This window comes from Chrysochloris asiatica, unplaced genomic scaffold, assembly GCF_000296735.1.
Source record: "Chrysochloris asiatica unplaced genomic scaffold, ChrAsi1.0 scaffold00021, whole genome shotgun sequence".
Taxonomy (NCBI): Eukaryota; Metazoa; Chordata; class Mammalia; order Afrosoricida; family Chrysochloridae; genus Chrysochloris; species Chrysochloris asiatica.
Genome location: NW_006408539.1, coordinates 6,438,204 through 6,464,406, shown reverse-complemented (window position 1 = coordinate 6,464,406; position 26,203 = coordinate 6,438,204). Strand labels below are relative to the sequence as shown.

General features: G+C 38.7%; 1 protein-coding gene across 1 annotated transcript; it reads right to left on the bottom strand.

Moving 5' to 3' along the window:
* Positions 1 to 434: 434 nt before the first annotated feature.
* LOC102824925 (chromosome unknown open reading frame, human C18orf54) lies at positions 435 to 21,321 on the bottom strand. Its single transcript, XM_006837566.1, has 7 exons — positions 21,048 to 21,321; positions 18,805 to 19,599; positions 18,391 to 18,541; positions 14,207 to 14,309; positions 9,276 to 9,407; positions 4,525 to 4,595; positions 435 to 507 (listed from the first exon to the last, which is right to left on the bottom strand). The coding sequence occupies exons 1-7, from the start codon at positions 21,319 to 21,321 to the stop codon at positions 435 to 437; spliced, it is 1,599 nt and encodes a 532-aa protein (XP_006837629.1).
* Positions 21,322 to 26,203: the final 4,882 nt, after the last annotated feature.

The window sequence follows — 26,203 nt, the reverse complement described above, 5'->3', positions numbered from 1 at the left end:
GTATCAAAACGTCTGTTTAGCTTAAGAAACTATGGAAGAATCCTGGAAGAAACCTGGAAGAGTCCAATTATCCAGAAGCAGCTAGTAACACAATGAGGATACTGAAGAAGGTTAAATCCATGTAAAATCTTCAAGAACGGAAATCATTCGCCTTCAAGTACTAGACATTTGTGGGCCTCAAGTCCAAAGTCAGGTTGCCAGATCTCTGTGGGATTTCTCAATTCAGATTCTTGTATTTTAGCACAAAATGAAGTTAGGTCACAAAACCTATGAACATTCTCAAGTTTCTTCTTTAAGAAATTCATAATACTTGAACCAGTTACAAAATGATATTTGACTTACAATTACTTTGTCAGTAAAGTTATAGGGAAAAAAAAAAAAAGTTTTTGTTTTGTAGTAACTAATTTATTGGTTAGGCAGTCTTATTTTCCTCTTCATGTTTTCGGTGACTGTTTCCCACTGGTATCATCAACCAGGTCTCTCAGACGAGATAAATGGTGCAAAGCCCTTCATTAAAAAGTATAAAACACATTATAAACCAGTATTTAAGGACCGAATAGCCAACGCAGACAACAAGAAATGTGATGACATTTGTTTTTAACTTCAAAATTAGTAGAAGTAGATTTACAGTAGAATATACACAAAAATTTCAAAGTTTTCTCTTATAAAAACTTGAGATCTGAATAATACTTAAGGGTTAAACTAATGTATCCAAAGTTCTATAAACATTTATTGTTAGAAATTCTGTTACTGTTTGACATTTAGAGTTTTGTGGAAGTTAATCAATCTGCCAGGTAGTCCTATTATGATACTAATATTAAATATTATTTGCATCACAATTTATGAAACATATTTTTACATGTGACTTTTCACAACAACTGAAAAATATACCTTTCTTTTGGGAATGCTGTAGCTCTCACATACAGAAATAAAATACATCATTCATCTTTAACATTTACAGTCAAGATAGCTAAAATAAGAAAACAAATAGCACTTAGGGATCAAGTTCAATTCTGAGGAAAACTCATTTTTATTGGGGAGGTGGTGTGGGGAAAACCAATAACATATTATACCAACAACCTGGATTGTTCTCTAAAATAAAGCCAAGATTGTAGGTCAGGTCTTAGTGAAGAAAACTCAACCCTTCCTCAATCAAACCAGGACAAAAGAGGGCCTTAAATTTCCAGGTTTCCTCTAAAATCATTCTTGCAGTTTTTCCTCTCCCCTATCCTGCAGATCCTTGGGGACCACTCAGAAAATGTCACTCAATCATATTTCAGATCTCTGATAAATAAGAAAGATACTAAGGGAAACAGAGAGAGAATACAATTATGATATGCAATAATCTCTAATCTTAGTCATTTCTATGGTAAATTCAAAGACAGTGACTACAACACTCCATTCGATAGTGTCTAACACATAATGTAGTTTAATAATGTTAATTAAATATCTTCCACCTCATTCAAGACAAAGATATGGAGAAAAGTATCAGTGTTAATTATTGTATCATTAATGTCTTGTACTTCTTGGACACTTAGACATTAAACTCTCTTGTAATAAGAGAAGAATCTGGATTGTGCCACCTTTGGGGCAACATTAGTTAGTGACTGAGATTTGTATGTTAATTATTGTTACACTAGTACACAGTCATTTTCAAAGTATCTATAAACCAAGATAGCCCAAAGCCAAAATCAAATTATTGCTGTATGACTTATGATTCTGCATAAATCAATTATAGTTCACCTTTATAATATCTGAACAATGTAGTATGCTCATCCTTTACAACCCACATAGACAAAGGAGCTGGTTGCTCATATGATATAATAAGACTCTAGAAATACTGTACATGTAGAATTGTTAATGGATATATATACTGCCACCAAATAAACAAATAAATTCAGGAACGTCCCTTGCCTAAAAGTTACAACTGCATCTGCTTAAAGATGGCAAATGTCCTCTACAGAGAATAACAAATTTTTATTGAATTTCTAATATATAAATTTGTAAGACAAAAGCTAAGTATTATAGGATACAAAACAACTTCCACTCTGATTCCTATTAAAATAGAAATCCCTCTGGAAGAAACAACATTTTAAACAGTTGCAATTTAGATTTCAGCTCCAATGAGTCTTTCCGGAGAGCAGATATGTCTAAAGAGAGAGCAGAAGTCAACAGAATAGCCAAGGCAGGAAATGGAACACAAACTAAGAGCTTGGAGTTCCCCAACTCTAAAACCAATATGGAGTCCTGGTGTGGCGCTGTGGGCTAATGCGTCAACTGCAAAGGCATTTGAACTGCAAGGCCGGCAGTTCAAGCTTACCAGCTGCTCCTCAGAAACCCTATACAGGGTCGCTATGGGTCTGAACTGACTTGATGGCACTTAACAACAACAATAACCAATATCTTGGACTCCTGGTGTGGGTGCTGTAGGATCAGCACTGGACTATGAACCACAAAGTCGGCAGTTCAAACCTACCAGCTTCTCACTGGAAACCCTATCCAGGATCACTATGAATCAGAACTATGAAACTCAATGGCATTTAACAACAATAACGACCAACAATAAAACTAATTAGCCATTCAAATTGTAAGTGACAAAACCGGTTCTTTGAGGAGTAGCAGAACAACATGATGATAGGATGTTCACCCATCAGAAAAACACTGAAGCACCCAAAGTAGCAGTGGAGTTTTTGAGGAAGCTGAGTCTATCTAGTCTAAAATAGGAAAGGCTGTCCAAGTGCCTGTCTACAACATGTCTCACTCTACAAAGAAGAATCCTGAGGCTGAATTAATTTTAAATCATCTGTAACACAGCTAATCTACAGATTAAAAGACTTTGGTAGAAAATACTCTAATAAGCTTTTCTAAGTCTAAACTTACTGCTACTTTATTATAATAAACATTTAGACTTAGAAACGCTTATAATAAAGTAACAGTATTACTAACAAATAATAATAGAATATATTTAAAATAAAGTAACAGCACTACTAATAATTGTAAAATACAAAGTAAAGCTAAATTAAGACTGTTTCTTTCAGCTAATGCAACATAATTCATAGCAAAAAGCCAATTTAACAAAACATGAATCTTGCTGTCCCTGAAAATGGAATTCTACGCGTAGGCAAGACTATTTATAGTTCAGCAAACTCCTAGCAAATAAACTCTAGCAAATGATTCAAGAGGCTGTGGCTCACTGTCCATTTTTATTATGATTTAATTACTAATTTTCAACAAGAAAAACATCTTCTATAGTATAGAGAATGCATTTAGGTCTGTGACACATTTCAATATGAATACTTTAAAAAGCAAAATGAAGTCTTTATACTAGATGCTCAACTGCAGCTCTGCACCTAGTTGCAATGGAAGAACTCAGCATTATCATTAATGAGAGGAGTGTTAGGGATATAATGATGGGCCAGACAGACGGTAGAGTCAGGAGGCCTGCTCTGAATCCCAGTTCTACCTCTTGCTAGCAACGTAACCTTGAGAAAGTTACTTGATTCTCCCTGCCAGTTCCTTCATCAGTATAATGACGATAATAACAGCACTTCCCTCACAGGATTATGAAGGCTAAATGAATGCTATATGGTACACGCTCATTCAACATTACTTATTATCATCATTTCACTACATCTACTAACTATGGAACACTATATCCAAGTACTATGGCAAGCTACAAAGAAACAAACAGTATTTCTATCTGGAAGAAGATTATACATTAAGTAGAGGGAGTAAAGGGAAAAAAAATCAGACTAAGATTTATTTTTTAAACAAAAAATATTGAAACAAAAAAATATGTACATATTGTGACAGTTTAAATGCCTAGTGTTTGACTTATTCACCACTTCCTCAGCTAACAGACTCCATGCAATGTCTGAAGGGATCGATGGCAGACAGTGCCATCTGTGTCCAGCTCTGCGTCCAGCAGTTGGGAGGGAGGACCGTGGTGCCACAGCAAAATATTACATCTTAGAATTTCCTAAATTCAGTCATTCTGTCTTCTGAGAGCATTTCATGTTCATACAACTAACCCCATAAATTAAGAGCCTTCTCTTCTCCCAATATCATAATTATAGCAAAGCCTCTTGGTCACTTTTTATGTAAAGCAATATAACTCAAAAAATAAAATGAGTGGATTAACACTTTTATTAACATACATTAAGCCCATTATAGATTTTGTGGGGATATGCCAAATAATGGTACATTTAACATTATCATATTTATTAGAGAGGATACATGAAAACACATCTCAAATTGCTGAAGTTATTTAGGAATGAAAAGAGAATCTCTCCAGCTCATTCAAATCCACTGTATGCTCACAGTCTAAGGGTATCTATTCAGGTCCTAAAAACATTTCATTAAGAAACAGCACCGATTAAATAGAAAATCTCAATACACTCAAAATGTATCCAGTCTTGGAGCGACTTAATAATTCCACCATGAACATGCAAATTCCAAATCAAAGAAATGACTAAAGTGGATTTGTGTATCTACCATCTATAGAAATTAGGAAAGAGCACTTACTTTTGAAGGGACCTAGTAATAGGAATCATACTTTCCTTCAACTGCAATTTTGAAAATTCATCTTCTGAAATCTATTGTTAAAAACACCAAATACAACAAAAGTGTTTAATCATATAATCACAAATTTAAATGCTATTTAAATAAGGATATTAAAAAATATTCCTGCATCTGCATTTCCAAAGAATTCATTCTAGCAAGTAATTCTCATATTAAAATTTTTTATTTTCTCTTTGTTTTAAAAATACAAGAAGTACTAATTTGATTCATCTTTCAGTTGTCCTAAAATATGCTATTCTATGTATATTTATAAAAAATCAAATCTTGGCTTGAAAACTGTGACTTTACTAATACAAAGTTAGATAGATCCCAGCTAGGTTGAACAGCAGAGAGGAGAACAAAATGGTACCGGAAGCAGTTTCAAACTTCCCTCCTTCCACAGAAACATTGAAAAAAAGAATAGAAGAAGGGAAAAAAAAAAGGTGGCATCGACTTTATCAAAGGTTCACAGCAGCCAAGCAAACGCTAATCAAGGAAAAGTCCAGAGAATATGAGGGGAGAGCATTTTTTACTTGCCCTTGTTCTACCTACTGCCCCAACTTCAGAGTCAATTGTTGTTGTGGTTGTTGTTAAGTGCTGCTGAGTTGATTCCGACCCATAGCGACCCTGTATAGGGTTGCCAAGAAGCATGGTAAAACATAGAGTAAATTTCAGAGCTGAAAGTTATGTGCAGAAGTCTAATGATAAAAAGGTTTTCCTAGGAGACTTCCAGCAAGATGGCAGACTAGGCAGACACATTACACAGACCCTCTACAACAAAGATGGTTGCTGTTGTTAAGTGTGTCAAGTTGGTTCTGATTCATAGCAACCCTGTATAGGATTTCCAAGGAGCGGCTGGTAAGTTTGAACCTCCGACCTTGTGGTTCAAACCAACTTTGCGGTCAAGTGCTTACCCTGTAGTGCCACAGCAGGACTCCATAAACAGATGAAAATCCTGGACCCCTCAACTTCAGAGGAAGGGTAAAAGATGTGATCTTAGTGCTTACTGGGAGGAGACACTGAACAGGGGCAGTGAGAGAGGGAGACTGTGTGGTGAACAGCCGGCCACGTGCGCCGCGACTATCTTACATTTTTGTGAGCAGCTTTGGCAACACAAGGTGGCCTGGAAGAACAGATTCACACGGGAAAAGTATGATTCCTTCTTTTCCCCATGCTCCCCAAGTGACCAACGGTGTGGCCAGCTCACACTCGCATCCACCCCCAGCACAGACCCTGCTTGCTTCTCTGGGAGTTTGGAGCTGAGTGGTTGTGAGGCACGTCAGCGGAAGGGAGGAACCTGGATGTGCCACTTTGGTGCCTCGATTCAGGCTCCAGACCTACAGAAGCTGCAGAGCCACCAGACAAACATCAGTCTAGCAGAAACCCTGATAACCAGCCACCCTGCTCCCAGCTACCCTGGGATCCTAACAGATACTGAAACCATCTCCATCAAGGGCCTTCATAAACTACTGCTGAATTGAGTGCTCAGAACATAGCTAGCATCTAGGCCTATAGGTTCAGTGCTTATCCTAGTGTGGCACTGTAGGATAATCACTGGACTGTTAACCACAAGTTTGGCAGTTCAAGTCCACCAGCCACTCCTTGGAAACCCCAAACAGGATTGCTGTGAGTAGGAAATGACTCAACAGCAAACAACAGGTCTATAGGACTCCACGTAGGACTAGGAACTCTACTGTCATATCCCTCCCGCAACCACATCATACATAAGCTCTGTGGCTGCCAGGAGGTCCTTAGAGTTTTCTCCTCTCCAGGTCCAACAGCTGCACTGGTTTGCTTTTATTTTTGCTTTTTTCCTTTGTTTTGTTGTTTTTGTTTGTTTAGTCTTTCTTCTCCTTCTTCCGCTCTTTCCATTCCCTTGAATTTTATCCATTCTGGGGTTTTTTTTTGCTTCCTTTCTTCTGTTTCTCATTTCCTCTTTTCTTCTTTTTTCCTTTTGATCTTTCTTTACTATTATCTACTATCTTTCTCTTTTCATCTTTTCTTTCCCTGTTTTTTAAAACTTTTAAATTTCTTCCCTTTATTTTCTCTCGTATTTTTCTCTTCTGTAACTCCATTTTCCTGCCCATCTTTTCTCTTTTTAGTTATTGTATTCTTTTTATCTGGTTGCTGCCTGTTTTTATTTCTTTTTTTCTCTTCTATTATTTTCTCTTTTCATTGTTGGTTGCTTGTTTATTCTGTTTTGTGTTCTTGTGTTTGTGGCCGGGGGAGGAGAGGAAGTCATCCTCTTTCCCACCCAAAAGGAGACAGCAACTGTGTGCATACAGCACAGCCACAACTGTACCCTTTTCTGTTCCACCCACTGGCCAAGAGCCAATACCAGCTCCTATACCACCTGATCGATGATAGACAGCAGTCAACACCAACTTAACCCACCCTAAACTTAGGTACACGAATGGAAAACAGAGCACTGTGTACACACCTCCATTCTATAACTACACACGCAAGAAACCTAAGAGCACATCAACATACAATTATCAGTTTAATACAAATATGACAACACCACAATGTCCCAGAGACAACAGGCAATTTTAGCTCACATGAAAAAAACGAGAAAAATTCTCAAACAAATGACCAAGAAATCACAGCCAGAAAACATTTCTGAGGAAGAAAAAGTAATGAAACTACCTGAAGAAGAATTTAAAAGAATGATTTATTTAGGTACCGTTAAAGGACTGACAGAAAGATTGAGGGAAAAAAGTACACAGAAAAAACTTTAGAAGAATTCATGAAACACCACAAGAATAAATAGACAAAATGAATGCAAATGTTGAAACAATACAACTAGAAATTAGGAATCTAAAGATTACTACTGGATTCAGAAACGGACAATACATTGAAAATGCAAACGAGGAGATTTGAAGCAATGGAAGCTCAAATTAGTGAGCTTGAAGATAAATCTTTCAATACTAGTATGCTAGAAGAGTCCTGGGGTGGTGCTGCAGGTTAATGCACTGGACTGAAGGGTTGGTTTGAACCGTAAGATCGGTGGATCAAGCTTACCAGCTGCTCCTCAGAAACCCTATATAAAGTTGCTATGAGTCAGAAGCAACTCAACAGCCCTTATCAACAACAAAAATGCTAGAAAAACAATCAGAAAAAAAATAATGAAAAAATCTGAAGAAAGTCTAAGAGTTAGGTTAACTCACCATGAAAATGAATAACTTACAGGAGATTGCAATTTCAGAGAAGACAGAGACAAAAAGCACAGAGAAAACTGTTGAAGTTATTGGTAGACAACTTCCCTGACATCATCAAATACAAGACTATAAGTATACAAGAAGCAGACTGAACCCAAAACAACAGATCCAAAAGAAAATCCCCAAAACATACCATAATCAAAATTTCCAAAACCAAAGACAAGTAAAAAAAGTCCTGAGAACAGCTTGATAAAAACAAAAAGTTATCTAACAAAGGAGAACCAATAAGACTAAACTCTGACTTCTCAGCAGAAACTATGTAGGCAAGAAGACAATTGAATGATATATAATTGCCAATTAAGAATCATATATGCAGGGAAGCTGTCCCTCAAATACAATGATAAATTGAGGACAATTCCAGATAAACAGAAATTAAAGGAATTATTCAGACCAACTTTACAAAAAATACTAAAGGGTGTTCTTTGGACTGAGAACCAATAACAGCAGACAACAAGCTGAGATTAACATATGTAACACCAACCCCAGAACTCAATCCGGATATGGAAATATTGAAAGTAAAATAAACCTATAAAACTGAGAACAGGAAATTAATGGTATCTATTTATAATGAAGTCAACTACCAAGTAAAAAGATGGAATAGTGTAGATACAGAACTTCCAAATGGGGAGAAAATCAAATAGCTTTTAAGATAAAACAGACTGTTTTAAACAGGGGACAACAATTAAAAAATTATGATGGTTACCAGGGATGAGGGGAGACCTGGTGTGACGATGTGGGTTAATGCGCTAGACTGCAAGGTTGGTTTGACCACAGGTTGGAGGTTCAAATTCACCAACCACTCCTCAGAAACCCTATACAGGGTCGCTATGAATCAGAAGTGACTCGATGGCACTTAATAACAACAATAAGGGATGGGGAGGGAAAGTTATTCATAGGCTAGAGGGGAGACACATGTTAACATGGATGATGGGACAGACAATATACAACAAAGGGAAGTTGACAAGAGGGAAGATGAAGGTAGTGGGAGACACAGTGAGGAATGCAAAAGTTAAAGTAAATAACTGACAGTACATGGAGGGGACTACCATCATTATATTGAAATAAATTATACAAATTGTTGAATGCAAAACTGATGAACTGCTCTGTAAACCTCCACTCAATTCAAAACTGAATGTTACAAAAAAGAAAGGTTCTCCTAGTTTCCCCAAATATATCTAGTACTAAAAACTGGATGGTTCAGATTACATTTCTATGGTTAAAAGCAACTCTTAAATCTGTTCATAATACATAGTTGTAATACCATCATATCTAAATAGGATCTTGCATTTATAATCATAAACTAAACAGAACAATCTATTGGGAGGTAAACCAAATGCTGAAATCTAGTAGTATTCAATGAGAGCAAGTTATTACTTTTTAAAAAAAAGTTCAAACAGATGTTCTATGGCATAATAGAGAAACAGAATTTAAAAAGATATAGGAAGAAAACATATACATATTCACAGACCTCATTTCATAAATCAAATTTATGCTTACTTGCTTCATCTCTTCTGTTGGCTCTGTGGTTTTATTCTGATTAAAACTTTCTTGGACTGCTTGAAGATTAAATAGCATTTGTTTCAGGGCTTCAACAGGACCATGATGTCTGCCTCCAGAGAGGGTACAACTCTAAGATTAAAACAGATGATCATGTGGTTAACCTTGTAAACTTAGAGGGAAAAAAAGTTATATACTACTATCTTCTAATACAAAATTAAAGCATGCAAAATTAATCCATCCAATCAAATATTTGTAAAACCAAAAACTATAACTCATCACCTCCCCATATCCAGTCCTCAGATGCAATTACTTAGAGACAACCATTTGTTGACAGTATGGCATATCCTTTCTAGTCCTTGCTCTTTTAAAACAAATAGTTTGTGTTTGTAATCATAACAAATATATTTAGTACATTTAAGATCATCAATTTTTAGAACTGAAAAGGTTTTCAAGAACATGGAAGCCAGCATGATCTTTTCAAATGTAGATACGAAGTGAGTCATCAGCTAAGCAAGGACTAGAATTGGATGGAGTACTACTATAATGTTCTCTGCACACTTTTAGACACTTTTCATAGAGCATGCTGGATTTCACCTGTTCAGGGGCCACACATTCCTTGCTACCTACATAACACTCAGACTTCAGTTATCACTGACCTGGCCTGCATCCACAGAAGGCAACAGCAGTTAGCCACATTAAGGGTCAGGATTCTTTTAAGAGAATCTGTAAGGGATATTTTAAAACTTTTTTATACGTCTTATCAGCCTACTGTTTTACATTTTTCAAAGAGTTGATGTGTCCTGATAGCTATCCACAATGGCAAACAGGCCTCTTAAAAGTCTGTAATTACTTTAAATATTTTTAGTACAGAGTAATTCTCACAGCATATGCAGCAATTGTATAATCATCAATTCTGGAGGAAGCTGTTGACTAGCACAGAAATGTTAGAAATGGGTTCTCATTTGCGAAGGTACTCAAGATAAGAATAATGGCTAAAAAGATTTAAAGACACTCCCCACCACTGTATGACTAGGATAAAAGGAACAGGATATAAGAATCCAGCTAGTCTGGTTTCCCTGTACTCTTAGAGATGGCATCTGATGTTATGTGTAAATTATCCTACACTCAGTCAACTGGTTAAGAAGAATTTCTGGTTGCCTAGTACCAACCATAGGGCTACAAATGCCTGTCTCTAGAATTTGTCATGTCTGTCTCAAATAAATCTTTCATACAAATTAGTGGTCAGAGGACCTATACTAAAGAAAAGACCAGTAGTGGTGATGGTATGCCCGAACAGTACAGGGGAGGTCAGCATACTCTTACCAAGGAAGACACCAGGAAGAGCATGAGAGTTTAAGGCAACAAAAGTAAATACAATTATTGACACAGTCCTGCATATGCTAATAACAAACAATGGATACACAGGTAGATATGCCAGTTGAACAAGTGTGGGATGGCAAACAGGACTATACCCAAGTATATGTTTGGCAGAGGCTATTTCTACATATGTATTTGTACATGATGTAAATATATCCATGTATACAGTAGCACATATACTGGGGGCAAAGTTATGTAAATTACTTAACCATATAGACAAATACCTTGAGGGAATAATAAAATACTGAGCTTGGGGCTTGAAAGCATAGTCTCAGGGAACATCAAGGCATAACAGAGTCCATAAAGACAATGTTCTACATCCTACTTTGGTGAGCAGCAATTCGGAGTTTTGAAAGTTTTCAAGTAGCCATCTAAGATGCAAACATTGGTCTTTCCCTGTTCAGAGCAAAGAAGAATGAAGAAAATCAAAGACACAATGAAACAATTAGCCCAGAGGAATAATGGACCACACAAACCATAGTGTCTACTATCCTAAGACCAAAAGAACTAGATGGTGCCTACCCACTACAACCCAACTGTTCTAACTGTTATCACAGAGAATGTCTTAGACAGAGTGGAAGAAAAATGTGAAACAAATTTAAAAATCATAAAAAAGACCAGACTTACTTGTCTGATAGAAACTGGTGGAACCTTGAGGTGATGGCCCTTAAGATACCCTTCAGAGCTGGCACTGAACCAACCTCTAGAGATCAACTTTCAGCCAAACAGACCTCTCAAGTGAACAATAACACCAGTGAAGAAGGTCATGCTCAGAACAATCAAGCATGTGAAAACAAAGGAGTGGCATTTGCAGAAAAACAAAGCTCAGAAGGAAGGGTCAGGAAAGGGCAAATGTCAGTAGGGCATCCAGGGAGAAAGTGGAACTAGTGCTGTTACACTGAGGGGCTTGCAACTCATGTAAAGAAACAAACTGCATGAGAACTAATGTGCACAAACCACAACATAAAGAAACTATCTACCAAATAGATAACACCAAATGGACAGCAGATATTTTTAAAGCATAAACAAGAAAGTCGGAAGGCAAAGAGTTGAAGTAAATGGGTGTGAGACAATTAGAACAAAAGTCATCAGCAAATAGACACATGGTGGAAAATGTAACCAATGGCACAGATCTCCATGTCTAGAAACTGCTGAATGAGAATGGGTTTTGATGTGCTTTTTCACCAAAATAAAATATGATATACAACAAAGACCTAGGTAGTGAACTTAGGGCATTGCTGGGATGGGGGAGTTATTTCATAGTTAATTCATCTACCTTAAAGTGTCTGAAAGAGACCTCAAAATCTCTTTTGATTTCTCATTCACCCTGCATCTGTTCCTCATGTAAATGGTGCCAGCAGTCCTCTAGTTCCTTAGCTCAAATCTTTTGGATTCATTATCTGAATTCTTCTTCTGAACAGGCGGACCCTCAAAATACATCCCAAATCAAACCACTTCTGACTGTGTACTTTCAAAACACTCACTCCATGCCCAGCCACCATCATCTCTTCACTGAAATGCTGCACTAGTCCTAACTGGGCGCCCTGCTCCTTCCCCAGCCTCTCCTCCATCTACTCTACACAGCTGCCATTTTATATTTAAACATGTACATCTGATCATTTCATTCCCCCACTAGAAACTCACCAATGACTTCTCATCTGACTTGGAATAAAATCCAAAACCCCAATTACATAGTTTACAAAGTCTTACATGCTCTGGCACCTGGCTACCTTCTCCCATTTTACCTCTCACCATTCTTTCCCTGCTTACATAATCTGACTGAGATACACTGAATGGAAGCTGAGATTCCTTGAACATGCCAAACAAGCTCCTGCCTTGGGGCTTTTCAACTTCATTACTTCTATTTTAAAGTTATTCCCCCATGAGTGTTTGTCTTGTTCTCTCATTTCCAGTTTTTCCGTTCAAATGTTATTTACCTCATTGTTGTTAAGTGCCATCAAGTGGGTTCCAACTCAAAATGACCCTGTATGACGTTTTCAAGGAGCAACTGGTGGGTTCAAACCACTGACCTTGTGGTTCACAGTCCAGTGCTTATCCTACAGCACTACACCAAGAGAAATTATCTTCTCTATATTCCGATTCATTTTTCTGCAGATACTTGTTGTTATTGTTAAGTGCCATTGAGTCGGTTCCAACTCACAGTGACAATGGAAAGGGCTTCCAACGAGCAGTTGTTGAGTCTGAACAACCTAGCAATCCAGCACATTATCCTACAGCACCACACCGGGACTCCTCAGAACACTCACAGTACTCCTTTACATCACTTATTATATTTTTGTTTAATTTGTCTAACAAGACTCCCCAACAAGAATATAAATTCCAAGAGGGCTACGAATATAGTTCCTAGAAAAGCGCTGGAATTCAAATTTCGGTGAACAAATATCTGATAATGAAGTGTCACTCACCAAGCATACACTAATGTTTCTTATTGTACAATTCCAACATCAGACATATTCTGACATCTTCTAATCCAATAAATTTCACTGAGAAAAGACATTTTAAATATCTAAATTAATTTTTTTGTGCGTGTCCAACTCCTTCAACCCTCTAAATACTCAGATCTCAAAAGCATTATTTCATAATTTAATAGTCCTGGCTTATATTTTAAGTCAAATTACATATTTCTTATTTGCATACATACACATTTATACTTTGAGAATTCATTGTAAGATACACATATACTGATATTGTGAAAGTAGGTAGTCATTTTCTTATTTTAAATTATTATAGCAATTTATAAGGAGCCCTGGTGACGCTGTGGGATATGCGCTGAACTGCTAAACAAAAAGTCAGTGTTTCAAATCCATCAGCCACTCCAAGGAAGACACAGCTGCCTGCTAGCATATATAGTCTTGTTGTTGTTGTTGTTGTTAAGTGCCGTCGAGTCGGTTCCGACCCATAGCGACCCTATACGGGGTTTCCGAGGGTGTAAATCTTTACGGGAGTAGAAAGCCTCATCTTTCTCCCGCGGAGCAGCTGGTAGTTTCAAACCGCTGACCTGAACGTTCGCAGCCCGATTCGTAACCACTATATTGGAGTTACAATTGATTCAGTTGCATGGGTTGTAGCAATTTTTATCTTTGTTAGAAAACACATGAATAATCAACTTCCCATGGGAAAATGGAGTCCTGGTGTGGCACTGTAGGATAAGCACTAGACTACAAGGTCAGCAGTTCAAACCCACCAGTTGCTCCTTGGAAACCCTATAGAGGGTTCACCATGAATCGGAACCAACTTGACAACAGTTAACAACATGGGAAAACAGAATTAATTCTGTAATGGTTTGCTTTATGACATGTTTTCCAGAAGGAAAAATAACGTGCACACAACATTATAATGAAGTTCAACCCTAAGTCCCTCTAGTTTAGAATAATGAAATAAAATTTTCATCATTCTGGAAAGTGTGATGGTTTTGTGTTGGGGAAAATGGATTTGAATAACTTATTTTAAAATTTGTAAATAAATTAGAAATATCAACTGTTAGTCATAAATCTTCTTTCAATAAATTAAAAGGTTTTAACTTCACCCACCTGATTATCATTATTTAAAAAGTCTTCAAGGAACTCTTTCGTGTATTTTGCCTTTGAGGTTTGCTGAGGATTATCATCAGAGTCAACAGGAACAGGTGATTTGCTAAATAGGATTCAAAGGATACAAAATAGCAAATACGTTTCCAAATTATTAATTTGTCCTGATGTGGCATTATAGGTTATACACTAAGCTACTAACAACAAAGTTTGTGGTTCAAATCCACCAACTTCTCCTCAGAAAACCTATACAGGGTTGCTAAGTCAGAAGTGACTCGATAGCACTTAACAACTAACAACATATGATAAATAGTTATCACGTAAATATAAGTGCTCTAAAAAGAATCATTATGAATTTGATACATATTGATGTTGCTTGGTTAACTCCCTCCTCCTTTTCTCCCTAACTAAGACCAAAATTCAACTCCTCCCTAAATCCCTTCTTACCTGCCCTGAGTCTGGCACAGAAAAGATCAGCTTGGGAGGGTGAAGGAAGGCAGAGATCAAGTGACAATGCTCACTCCACTCCCACCTAACACTGGTGTACCCTTGAATTGTCCCTAAATGCCTCTTTCCTCTCCTAAGCAACATTATGTTTGTACCCAAGCATCACAATCTCAAATTAAACATTAAAAATCAGCTAGATTTAATTTATCTACTAAACCAAACTCATCTCAATTTTTGTGTACCAAGACATGTAGGCTTCTCATCTGTTGTGGCTGTTGCTAAGTGACATCGAGTCAGTTCCAACTCATAGTGACCCTGTATAGGGTTTCCAAGGAGCAGCTGGTGGGTTTGAGCTGCCAACCTTGCAGTTAGCAGTCCAGTGCTTATCCTATAGCACCACACCAGGACTCCTTACATAGATGGGTCTAATAAATTATCATTACCATTCACAATGTGCCTGTCACTAGGGCTTATTAATAAGCACTTTGTACACACTTAGTTGTCAAAAACAGCCCAGGTGAGATGATTGTTACCCTTTTATAAATGAGGTCCTGAGCAATGGATGTCTACCTCAGAGCCAGGATTCAACTAAAATCCAAACTCTTAAATACAATCACTGTTTCTCAGAATGAGCTCATGAGTTGGTTTAAAATACAGATTTGTATATGAGAATGATAACGTGGAGATAGAGAGGATCTTATTTTTAACTACCTTATCAAACCATCTGTGCTAAAGGGCATGTTTCCTTGACTTTTAATCTAGTGCAGACTGACACTGTTACAATGACATTTCACGGCAGTGCCTTACAAGGTCTAACACTTAATCTCACCTCCTATCATCTCGGCCCAGTGCAGCAACAAAACAGTTCAAGATCAATATCTGTCCAAAGATGATGCGTTGCATATCATGGCAGGATACTTACTTCTCTCTAGTGTATGGTTTAAATTTAAGGTATTCAGTGAAACCTTCTGCCTTTGTGCGGTTGTTAGTGGCTGTCTAGGTGGCCCCCTCTCCTGGGGAACCCATACACAATGGGATCAGGCCATTGTTATCCATAGGCTGGTTTTCAGAAGTATACCTCCAGGCTTTTCTTCCTAATCTTTGTCTGGAAGCCCCACAGAAACGTACTCAGCATCAGAAGAACATGCAGCCTCTACAAACACATAAAGTGTGTGACCCAGGCAGGCACCCAGCTCTCCCGAAGGGAAGATGAGAATTGTACCAATGAGCCATTATAGTCCTCTGCCCTCAGTCTTAAATACATAGTACTTCCCCACACAGAAGTTACTTGTTATAGTCTTAAATACATAGTACTTCCCCACACAGAAGTACTTGTTATAAGTCTTTACTCAAAGTGTTAACATATTGGCAGCTCAACCTCTTGAAAGATTAACTCATTTTCAATTTAGCCAGCACTCTAGACCAGACCTGAAACCTGACCACCACGAAATGCATGTGACCTATTTCCTACTCTTTACAGTCATGATGTCCACTCACCAGCTCAATCTTCCTAGAATGTTCCTTTCACCTGTCTCACCAGTCCTACCTCAAAAATCTTTGTAATTCTTCATTATTTAACAAATATAAATTTTTAGATCTGCCATCTAAAACTCTTAGTTTGTCCAGAGTAAACTGTTCCAGTCAAAAATGTCCTATAATTTCCTGATTTGGTGCCTTTGTTCTAAGCACTCCAGCCTCAGAACTACTTCTCCTCCTCCCTGCCTAACTCCAGCCTAACTCTAGAGGTCCAGCTCGTAACTCTGTTTCAGTACCAAGTGAGACAGCATATGTGCAAAAGACCCTGAGTGCTCTTCAGTCTAGGAGTGGAGGTCCTTGGGACCATCAATGGAGAAGAGCGGAGAGCGGGACCCTACTCAGAGAAGCAGTGATGCCTGAGATGGAGGCAGAGACATGACATGGAGAGATGGAGCAGCTGGGGACTTTAGACCCACAGCGGGAGAGGGACTGTGTGCTGACAACCATGGGGGGGGGGGCAGGCTTGCAGGGTATTTAGTTGGTTGATGATGCATGGTGGGGCCTGTAACTGTGGCAATGAAATGATGATATACAATAGAATGAATGTAAAACTAATTTTCTCCCATGTAAACTATCACATAATTCACAATAAAACATTTATAAATTAAAAAGATGCTGAGTCCTTGACATGCAATATTCAATTAAAACTCTGTCCAGTTTGAGCCTACATTGCCTGACAAGTCCACCAAGCACACTTGCTTTAAGTCACTCATTGGGCACAGTGGTTAAGCTTTAGGTTGGGCAGTTCACACCCACCAGCAGCTCTGTGATGCAAGAGAAAGATGTGGCCATCTGCTTCTGTAAAGATCTGTAGTTGTTAAGTGTTGTTGATTCGGTTTTGACCCACAGTTCCCTGTATAGGGTTTCCGAGGAGTGGTTGCTGAGCTTGAACCACTGACCTTATGGTTCAAACCAACTTTGCAGTCAGGTGCATTAACCCAAAGCGCCACACCAGGACTCCCCTGTAAAGATCACGGCCTAGGAGGCCCTATGGGGAAGTTCTACCCTCTCCTGTAGGGTCACACTATGAGTAAATGGACTTCAGGGCAATGGAGGTTTTGTTGCTGTTATTTTTAAATACAGAATTCAAGAAGCCCTAGTGGCAGAGTAGGGTAAGCACTAGAAACCCTAAGGTGCAGCTGGACCCTGTGCTATGGGATCACAATGAGTCTGAAAGGACGTGATGGCAGTGGGTTTAGTTGATATAGGATTCTGCCTGTCTTTAGTTCTCATTCTGTACTAGAAGACTCCCTTCAGCTTTGGACATGCCTTACAGACTTTAAAAATCCTCAAAACAACACATTTTCTTCAACATGTAGGCATTCAAAGCATCTTCACTGGTTCTTCAAATTAGTATAATACCTAAGCAAGCAAACTTGAGAGAAAAAAAATGTTTTATTTAAAATATAATGCTAATTTGTCCAAATTAACAGATGTGCCTAATCAAAAGCATTTATCAAGTATTTGATAGTGAAGCACTGTTTTTATAAATGTGGTAGTACATAAAAAGGTATTAATTATAAGGTGAGCCCTGGTGTGGTACTGTAGGATAATCACTGGACTGGTAACTACAAAGTTGGTAGTTCAAACCCAGCAGCCACTCTTGGAAACCCTACACAAGGTCACTATGAGTCGGAATTGACTCGACAACACACAGCACCTAGAAGATAGAAGCATTACATACAAAAGAATGAGAGAAGACATTAATAAAGAAATAGATTATGCAATCTTAGGAACTACAAAAATTATGCAATAAACAAGAAAACACACAATCATTTCAGAAAAAAATCGCTTAAAGACAAAATGAAATGCAACTGAAAAAGAAACACATGACTCATTAGAGACTATGGGGTAGCGTGAGGTTAAAGTCTAACAGAAGGAACAAGAATCCTGCAATGACCCTCCATCTGCAAAATACTTGTTTTAAGTCTGAAGCCCTTCAGCCTTCATAGAAAGATATAAAAGATTCTTTCATAATGAAACAAAAGGAACATGTATCGGAGAAGCTATACATCTAGGTTATGAAACGTGATACCATCTGGTGGTAGCAAGTGAAAACTGCAATTTAAAACACCCAACACAGAGAGCTATATTGCTCTACAGTTACCATTTGTTTAAATCATTAGGTTATATAAAAAGGAAATTAGAGGTCCCTGACTTTTTCCATTTAGAAATGAAACGGTTTTTCATTGTTGCTTACTTACAAAGTAACAGGAGTATTTTCCCATGATCTTTCTGCTTCCAGTTTATCTACTGAGCAAGGACTGCCATCATTTTTCAGAGAGCTTGGTAATTCTTCAGGGGAGTTCTCTAGATTTCTCTTGGCTTTCAGGATAAGTAATTCGATTTTGTCATCTAATTTAAAAAAGATATATGAACTCTTTAGTAAAAAATGCAAAGCACTAGAAAATTCCAAACAACAATTCATATCATTTAGAATGCACGCATATCTACAAGAGCAACCAATGTTTAAAGTGTGACGTTGAAACAGAGAAAAGGGGGGTGACCAAACACTTCATGAACAGACACCATTAAGATTTAAGAGTGAAACATAAAAAGCTCCTAGATGTGAGGTCCAATTTACATTTCACTTGGTTCTGTAAAAAAGAAAGGATTACCACTGAATGGCTTTTGGGATTGTCCTGGAAGAAGTAGATTCTCATACTGACACTGGCTACATTCAAAACCACATTTGTACTTGTTAACTAATCCTTTTTCATCCTGCAAGGAATCGAAAAAGTTTGAGTGTTCAAAAGAGTATTCAAAACAGTCTAACTTATTGGTAAGGCGAGAAGTTCTTTGTGCCTGATAGCTATGTTTAGGGGAACACTGATCTTCTTGAAGTATTTTAGAGGTCCTTTGACTGTTTGGACCAGGCAATAAGTCTTGACTGTGGAGCCAGACAGGGTATTTGAAATCAGGTATACTGGTTATCCCTGAAACATTAAGATCAGATTTCTGGCTAGTAAGCCATCTTGGATAATTCTTTTCAAGATTGTGCTCTGAGCTGTCCTTGGAAGATAACTTCTTGGGAAAACATAACGATGATGCAGAAATGCATTTTTTTGTCTTATTCACAATTTTGTGATTTTTCAGTCTCACGCGTTGCTTTCCATTTATATTTGTGTACATAACAGGAGTAACTAAGTTATCCTTGCCCATGGGAAAGAAGGATTCTTGCAAATTTGGATTCTTTTCAAGGTCCGATGAACATAGTCTTCCTAAGCATTTCTTGTTCTTCCTATTAGTTTGGTGAGCTGGTCCAATGTGAGTGGAAGAAGGTAATGCTCCGTCTGCTGGAAGCGCTAACAGATCATCAGTCGTCAAGCTAATGGAGTCCGTGTCATTAACAGTCTCTTTTCTGTAGGATAACAAGGACTGTGAGCTCTTCTTCTGATCAACATTTCCCAAAGCTGAAAAGCAAAACACAGGTCTGTTTATCTCCCTATAGTATGTACAAACAATTTATATTAACAGGACTTGAGAATTAAAATTTTGAAATTATTTTTAAATTTTTTGTCACTTTCTTATCCTTACTAAAACATTGACTAAAAGTAAAATTTAAGTCAATAAAATAGGATAGTTTTTTTCTCTTGGTCTATTTTACTTCCACCCTTTTTTCTCCAGTCTCCTGAATTTTCCTTTGTTCTCTAGTTTATTCACACTTCAACTTTTTCATCTATACATACCCAATGGATGAATACAATCACATTAATATTGATCACTCAAGATTGTCTGTAGCATAAAAATATATGATTAAATATACTGGGAATATTGTGCCCACATCCCTCTAAGAATCTAAAGTAAACGTTTTCCATTTCTGACCTACTCTGGAAAAACTCAGAAAAGAGCTACTTTTTTGTTCATCCAAGATGCATTTCCCAAACTTGTCACCATGGAAAGCTTATCAAGGAAAAACTCTTAGTCTTTTTTAAACATTAGTGTTCTATAGAAGACAGATTAGAAACACCAACATAGCACTATCTCACAAAGAAATTAAGTACAAACTAGGACAGATGGAGACTTATTCAAAGTCCTTAAGGTAAAGAAAACTAGAAGTTGATAGATTTTATTGAAGAAGACAAGACTATCATGAGGGCTTATTAGGAAGAAGTTTGAAGAAAACCAAAAACAGCATTGATGAGTACAAGGCTGGGAAGCTGGGACAAGGAATTTTTCCATCACAACAATGCACCTATTCTTTCTACAAGGATAGCAAAGGGCTGTCCTATGAGAATACCGTTGGCAAGCCTTACTCCATCTACCTACAGCCATGATATTGCCTCACTCAGACTTCTTTTTATTTCTAAAACAAAAAACAGTTAAAAGGAACATAATTTGAGTTCCCTAAGGATGCTAAGGAGTCCTGGTGTGGTGCTGTGGGTTAATGTGCCAGACTGCAAAGCCGTTTGAACTGCAAGGTTGCCGGTTCAAGCTCACCAGTTGCTCCTTGGAAACCCTATACAGGGTCGCTATGGGTTGAAATCAATTCGACAGCACTTAACAACAACAAGGATGCTAAAACTGTCATTTTGAAGTGATATAAATTGAAGAGCACAGAATTCTTCAGAGACAAGTAAGATAGACAGAAACACTGCCTTCAGAAGTGTGTACACATAGATGGAAGATACACTGAGAAACAATCACTTCACCTTTTGGTATTTTTGTTTAATAAAGGTTTCTATAAATTTTTAGCAGTACTTTTTTACTTACCTTCATACAAAACCATCTCCATCCCCAATTTTATAAGACTCATTTTATCCAAAATGAACAACAAAAAAGTCTAATTTTCCAATGCTATAGCACATTTTTAAAAGGTCTCAAATTATTGGGCATGTTGAAAATATAAATAAAAGCATACCATTATTTTCACAAATATATGTGGAGAATTTTGACACATTAGCAGCACGCTTGCCAGTGTTAATCTTTCCAGTGCTTGGATACATTTGGCTTAGATCAAAGTCATCGATATAGGCCTGCAGAGCCTGCGAAGCAGAGTTGTATAGTTTATCCTTATACTGAAAGGATCCATCAGAACTAGACAAGCTACTGCCACTCAGGCTGCAGCTTGCTAGGAGAGAAGACACTGAAGATTCTCGAGAACAAGCTCTGTGTTTTACACTTGATTTTGCCATGGCTTCTTCAAAATGGGTTATTTCTATCCATTTCTCCTAAAAAAAACTGCAAAACAAAAGCAAAAGGTTAATGTCCCAGTTAACAAGAATGGCCGATAAAACCCCAAAGCCAAATCCATTCCAGCTGACAGCGGCACTCCTGGACAGGGTAGACCTGCCTCAGGAAGGGTTCCCAAGGCTGAAATCTTGCAGATGAATACCTTTCTCCCACCAGGGCGCTGGAATGATGGCCATATACAGAGAAATTACTAAACATATAATTTTGTGTAATTTCCTTTAAAGACTAAAATCCATTCTTTAGAAATACTTTTCAGTTTATTTTTTATTTTCTATCATTTTAACTCATTAGTGGTTTAGCAAACATTGTTTGAGTACTATGTATCTGGAAGAATGTATATAGCAATTACCTGAGAATATTTATGAAAAGTACCAAGGAAGAAGCACTCACTATTTTTTAAAGTCCTAAAACTAGAGTTGAAGTCTCTTTCTTACAGTGATATATTTTATGACATCACAATACTTAACATTCCCCGGAATGGAATATTTTTCATTCTTGAGACTTCCACCATGCACTGCACATAATAGGTGCTCAAAACATTTGTTTGATGTGTCAAATGACTATTGGAAAAAAGAAACAATGGAGAAGAATCTCCACTTTCACTGTTGCAAATGTTACTGTGGAATTAATTACAAGTAGTCCTCGATTTACAACCAGGTTCCCTTCTGACAGCTCCACTGTATACTGGTTCTGAATTAAGTTGATTCTGACATCAAGTCAAGTGTCTTTTTGGTTTTCATTATTGCCTTTCGTTACCAGTATCTTTATAAAATTGATCTTTTTCTTTGGTGGTTGGAAACATAACCTATAAACATCTACAAGTGAACATCTAAGAGTGGAAGCAAAATACGGATGCAACATTGGATCTAGTACATAGAATTAATGACAAGGTTTACAAAGAAAAAAAAGGACGGTCGCTAAGTTTGGTTCATAATTAACTCAAATGCATCACAGAGGATTACTTGTAGAGTTAATCCTCCATACATAAAAAGAGAAAAAAAATCTAAAGAACAAAATAATTCATATTTTTGAAAAAATAAACTACAAGTCTTACTGCAGAATAAACTAATAAATAGTATGCCACTTTCCTAAAATAAGATTGTTAATAACCATTTCTTAGCCTTATTTCGGTGTCACCCTCATTATTTTAATTCTTACAGTAAAGACATTCAGCCCAACTCTCTTTTAAAAGTCGTTTGAAACAACCCACCCACGCCACAGAAGAAAGATCTGGCAATTTGCTTCCAGAAATATTAAGAGCCAAATAGTTTAGAAATTAACAAAATATATTCATCTTACTACTTTTCCATTTTTAAAATAAACAAAATCCCTGTCTACCTCACACAGCAATTCCCACTGCCATTGAGTGGTTCCCTCCTCATAGCGACGCAATAGGACACAGGAGAACTGCTTTGTTCCCAAGGCTGCAAATCTTTAGGGAACAGCCAGCCTCCTTTCTCCCTCCAGGGATTGGTGGGTTCAAGCTGCAAACCTTTCTGTTCATAGCTCAATGCTTAACTCACTGTGCCACTAGGGTCCTTCCTACAATCATGTTGTTGTTAATGCCATGGGCTTGGTTTCAGCCCATAGTGAGGCTACAAATCTTCGTGGGGAAACAGAAAGCTTCTTTCTCCCAAGGTGGCTGGTGGGCTGAACTGCTGACCTTGTAGTTTGCAGTCCAGTGTTTATCCTACAGAGTCACCATGCTCTCCTGATTGTTGTTGTTAAGTGCCGTTGAGTCGGTTCCGACCCATAGCGACCCTGTACAGGGTTTCCGAGGGTGTAAAATCATTACGGGAGTAGAAAGCCTCATCTTTCTCCCGCGGAGCAGCTGGTAGTTTCGAACCGCTGACCTTAAGGTTCGCAGCCCGATTCGTAACCACTACGCTACCAGAGCTCCTTATGCTCTTGTAAAATGAAGTAATTAAGACTTTCTGTAATAAAAATGAGATAAAGTTAACAATTTTACTTATTAAAAATAAAACCTAAGAATTTTCTGTACTATAATGGTTACGAATCGGGCTGCGAGCTACAAGGTCAGCAGTTCGAAACTACCAGCTGTTCCGAGGCAGAAAGATGAGGCTTTCTGCTCCCGTAAAGATTTACAGCCTCGGAAACCCTGTACAGGGTCACTATGAGTCAGAACCGAATCCACAGCACATAACAACATCATAGATATCTTGGACAAAGGACATGTTATAATGTAAAGTTAACACATCTAATTTTGGCTATAATTTTGGAAATATTGGTTATAAAAACTTTGAGTCATATTTTAATAATTGTCAAATTTGACTTTAAGTTTGAAAAGTTCTCCAATTAAATGAGAGTAAACATCATTCTGTCTCAGTTTAGAACATGCACCTGCCTGTGCAAGAAATCTGACAGTTGTCATGAGCACAGAACATAAAATAACTTATTTAGCCTTTTTTTGGAGACCTGGTGTGGCGCTATTGGATCAGCACTGGGCTGTTAACCACAAAGTTGGTGGTTCAAACCCACCTGCTGCTCCTCGGAAACGCTATGAGTCAGAACTGTCTATGGCACTTAGCAACGGCCTCTTCTTTGGTTCCTTTGACGTTAAGTACATCGAGTCAGTTCGACTCATAGCGACCCTGGAAAGGGTTTCCGTGGAGCGGCTGGTAGGTTTGAACCGCCGATCTTGTGGCTAACACCGACATTGCGGTCCTGCGCTTATCCCACTGCGCCACACCAGGTATTTACACGGCCAATCAAGTATCTCACAGGAAATCATCAACTGTTCAGTAATCATTTACTCTGCAGCAAAACCACAGGAGTCAAGTTGCTCCGGGTTCAAATCCCCTGCCTGCCGCCATCCCGTCCCACGCGGACAGATACCCTCCGCGTAGTTCCTTTCCGCCCAGAAACCATTTATTAAACAGACCGGCAGGTGACATCCTGACACAAAGCCCCTTCCCTCCATCATCAATGTGTCGTCCTGTCCCGGAACCCTCCTGGGCCCACGCAGCCTTTCCTCTAAATTTCGGTCCGGTCCACCAAGGAGTGTGACTCACGTCCTCCCTCCGTGACACCCGTCCCCGAGTTGTCACAGAATGGATCACCCCTAGACCGCTCCTTTCCGCCCTAACTCACCCACGACTACCCAAAATGAGACACAAATGTACACTTCCACAAGTCTCCGCCTCAGCCCAGGCCAGCCACCCGGCGGGAAACGCCATAAAGCCTACCCAGCCCCGCCTCCGCCTCCGCCTCCTCGCCGGCCCTCAAGCCGTCACAGCGGAGCGCGACGCCCGCGCTCACTTTCAAACTGACCCAACATGGCGCTGGCTGGCGGTGCGCATGCGCAGTAGTCGGGCGTGGGGAGGGGGCAGCCGGAGGAGGGGTTGCTGCGGGCGTTGAGTCGCAACCCCTTCTGGGGGTTGTAGTTTCTCCCTCCCCATCCCTCTGGGGCTGGGAGGCTCTGGGCCACAGCTCTTTCGCTGCCCCCCACGGCCTTTCTGCTTCTGCCACCACTACTCTCGGCCGCTCTGCGCAGGTGACCGGCTGAGCTTCCTTTGACCGGCTCCTGGGCCTTGTGAGGGGAGGGTTTAGGAAGGGGACTCGGGGACGTTGGTGGCTGCCGACCGAGAGCCACCCCCACAGCCTCAGTCCTTCCGAGTGATCCAGACTCCCCTCTTTCAGAGTACGCTACCCCAGAAAGAACAGCATCTCAGCTAGTGGAAAGCTGCCCCACACTCTTTTCCCTCGACCTGAGTGAGTGCCTTTCCCACCGCCTCTCTGCGCCCGGCCCCTCACAAGCAAGCAGATGCGGGATTGGAGGAGCAGGGATGGGGTTTACCAAACTCCGTGGGGATCCAGATTCCCGGGGAGGAATGAATGGCGGTTACCCAGCACGTATTGGGGACCCGGTCAGGCAGCCCAGAAAGTGGGAGATTATACAAACACATGTAAAGAACATGTGTGTGAACCTGTCTTCGAGGCTGGGACAGGATGTCAGGTGCGTAGAATCCAGTTTCAACCAAGTGATGTGTCAAAAAAAAAGATGCCATCTCAGTGTTGGTTTGTTTGTTTTCCACTGACCGAATCTATGAAGATACCCGTGGCCTTGACTGCATCTGACTATGAGTCCGCTCACCGGAAGTGGTATCATCAGGTAAAACGATTGTACCTTTGTTAGTTGCTGTCTCTTCTTTTCCACCATTTCCAGCCCAATAAAATTTATCTCCTCTTTTCTCTTAGCAAATGAGAAAGTCCAGGAGTTATCAAATTCAGTTTGGAAATTCAATTAAAACACAATGAGTGTGTTAAGTGCCAGTTATTTGCAATGAATAAGACAGTCCTCAGCCCAGGAACTTAGAGCATAGTGATGTGCTCCAATAATTTGGACAATTTTAGGACATTCGTTATCAAACAGGTTGCTGATAGAAAATTAAAAAACTAGTTCAAGTTAGGTCAAACCCAGGTCCGGGACCAGCCAAGGATAGCTGTGTGACATATATCTAAAGTGTTCATGGTGTGAGCTTTAAAAACTAGATCTTTATCTACATTCCATTTAAATGTCTTTTTAAATTTTTCATTCTTTATGATCATTTCTTAAAGATTTTTTTCATAATCAATATCTTTCAAATTTATCCTATTATATTGCTTTTTTCTTCTGTCATGGAGCATATGTTTCCTACTGAGGCTAGAAAGGCTATAAAGTGTAAATAAATGTAAAGGAAACTATCAAATAGATGGACCCAATTCATGGATCAGAGTAATCCTATTTCCACTTTGTTCCTTCACAGGTTAAAAGATATGGAGATCTACATGAGGACTCAGAGAGGACACCCACTAATTATAAAT

What these genes read in the sequence shown, in the direction of transcription:
- LOC102824925 (XM_006837566.1), bottom strand. Translation starts at nt 21,321, where the DNA reads ATGGCAAAATCAAGTGTAAAACACAGAGCTTGTTCTCGAGAATCTTCA. An exon ending in ATCCCAAAAGCCATTCAGTG is followed by an intron (nt 18,542 to 18,804) that starts GTAATCCTTTCT and finishes TTTTTAAATTAG; the next exon opens with ATGACAAAATCGAATTACTT. An exon ending in ATTACTAGGTCCCTTCAAAA is followed by an intron (nt 508 to 4,524) that starts GTAAGTGCTCTT and finishes TTTTTAATGAAG; the next exon opens with GGCTTTGCACCATTTATCTC.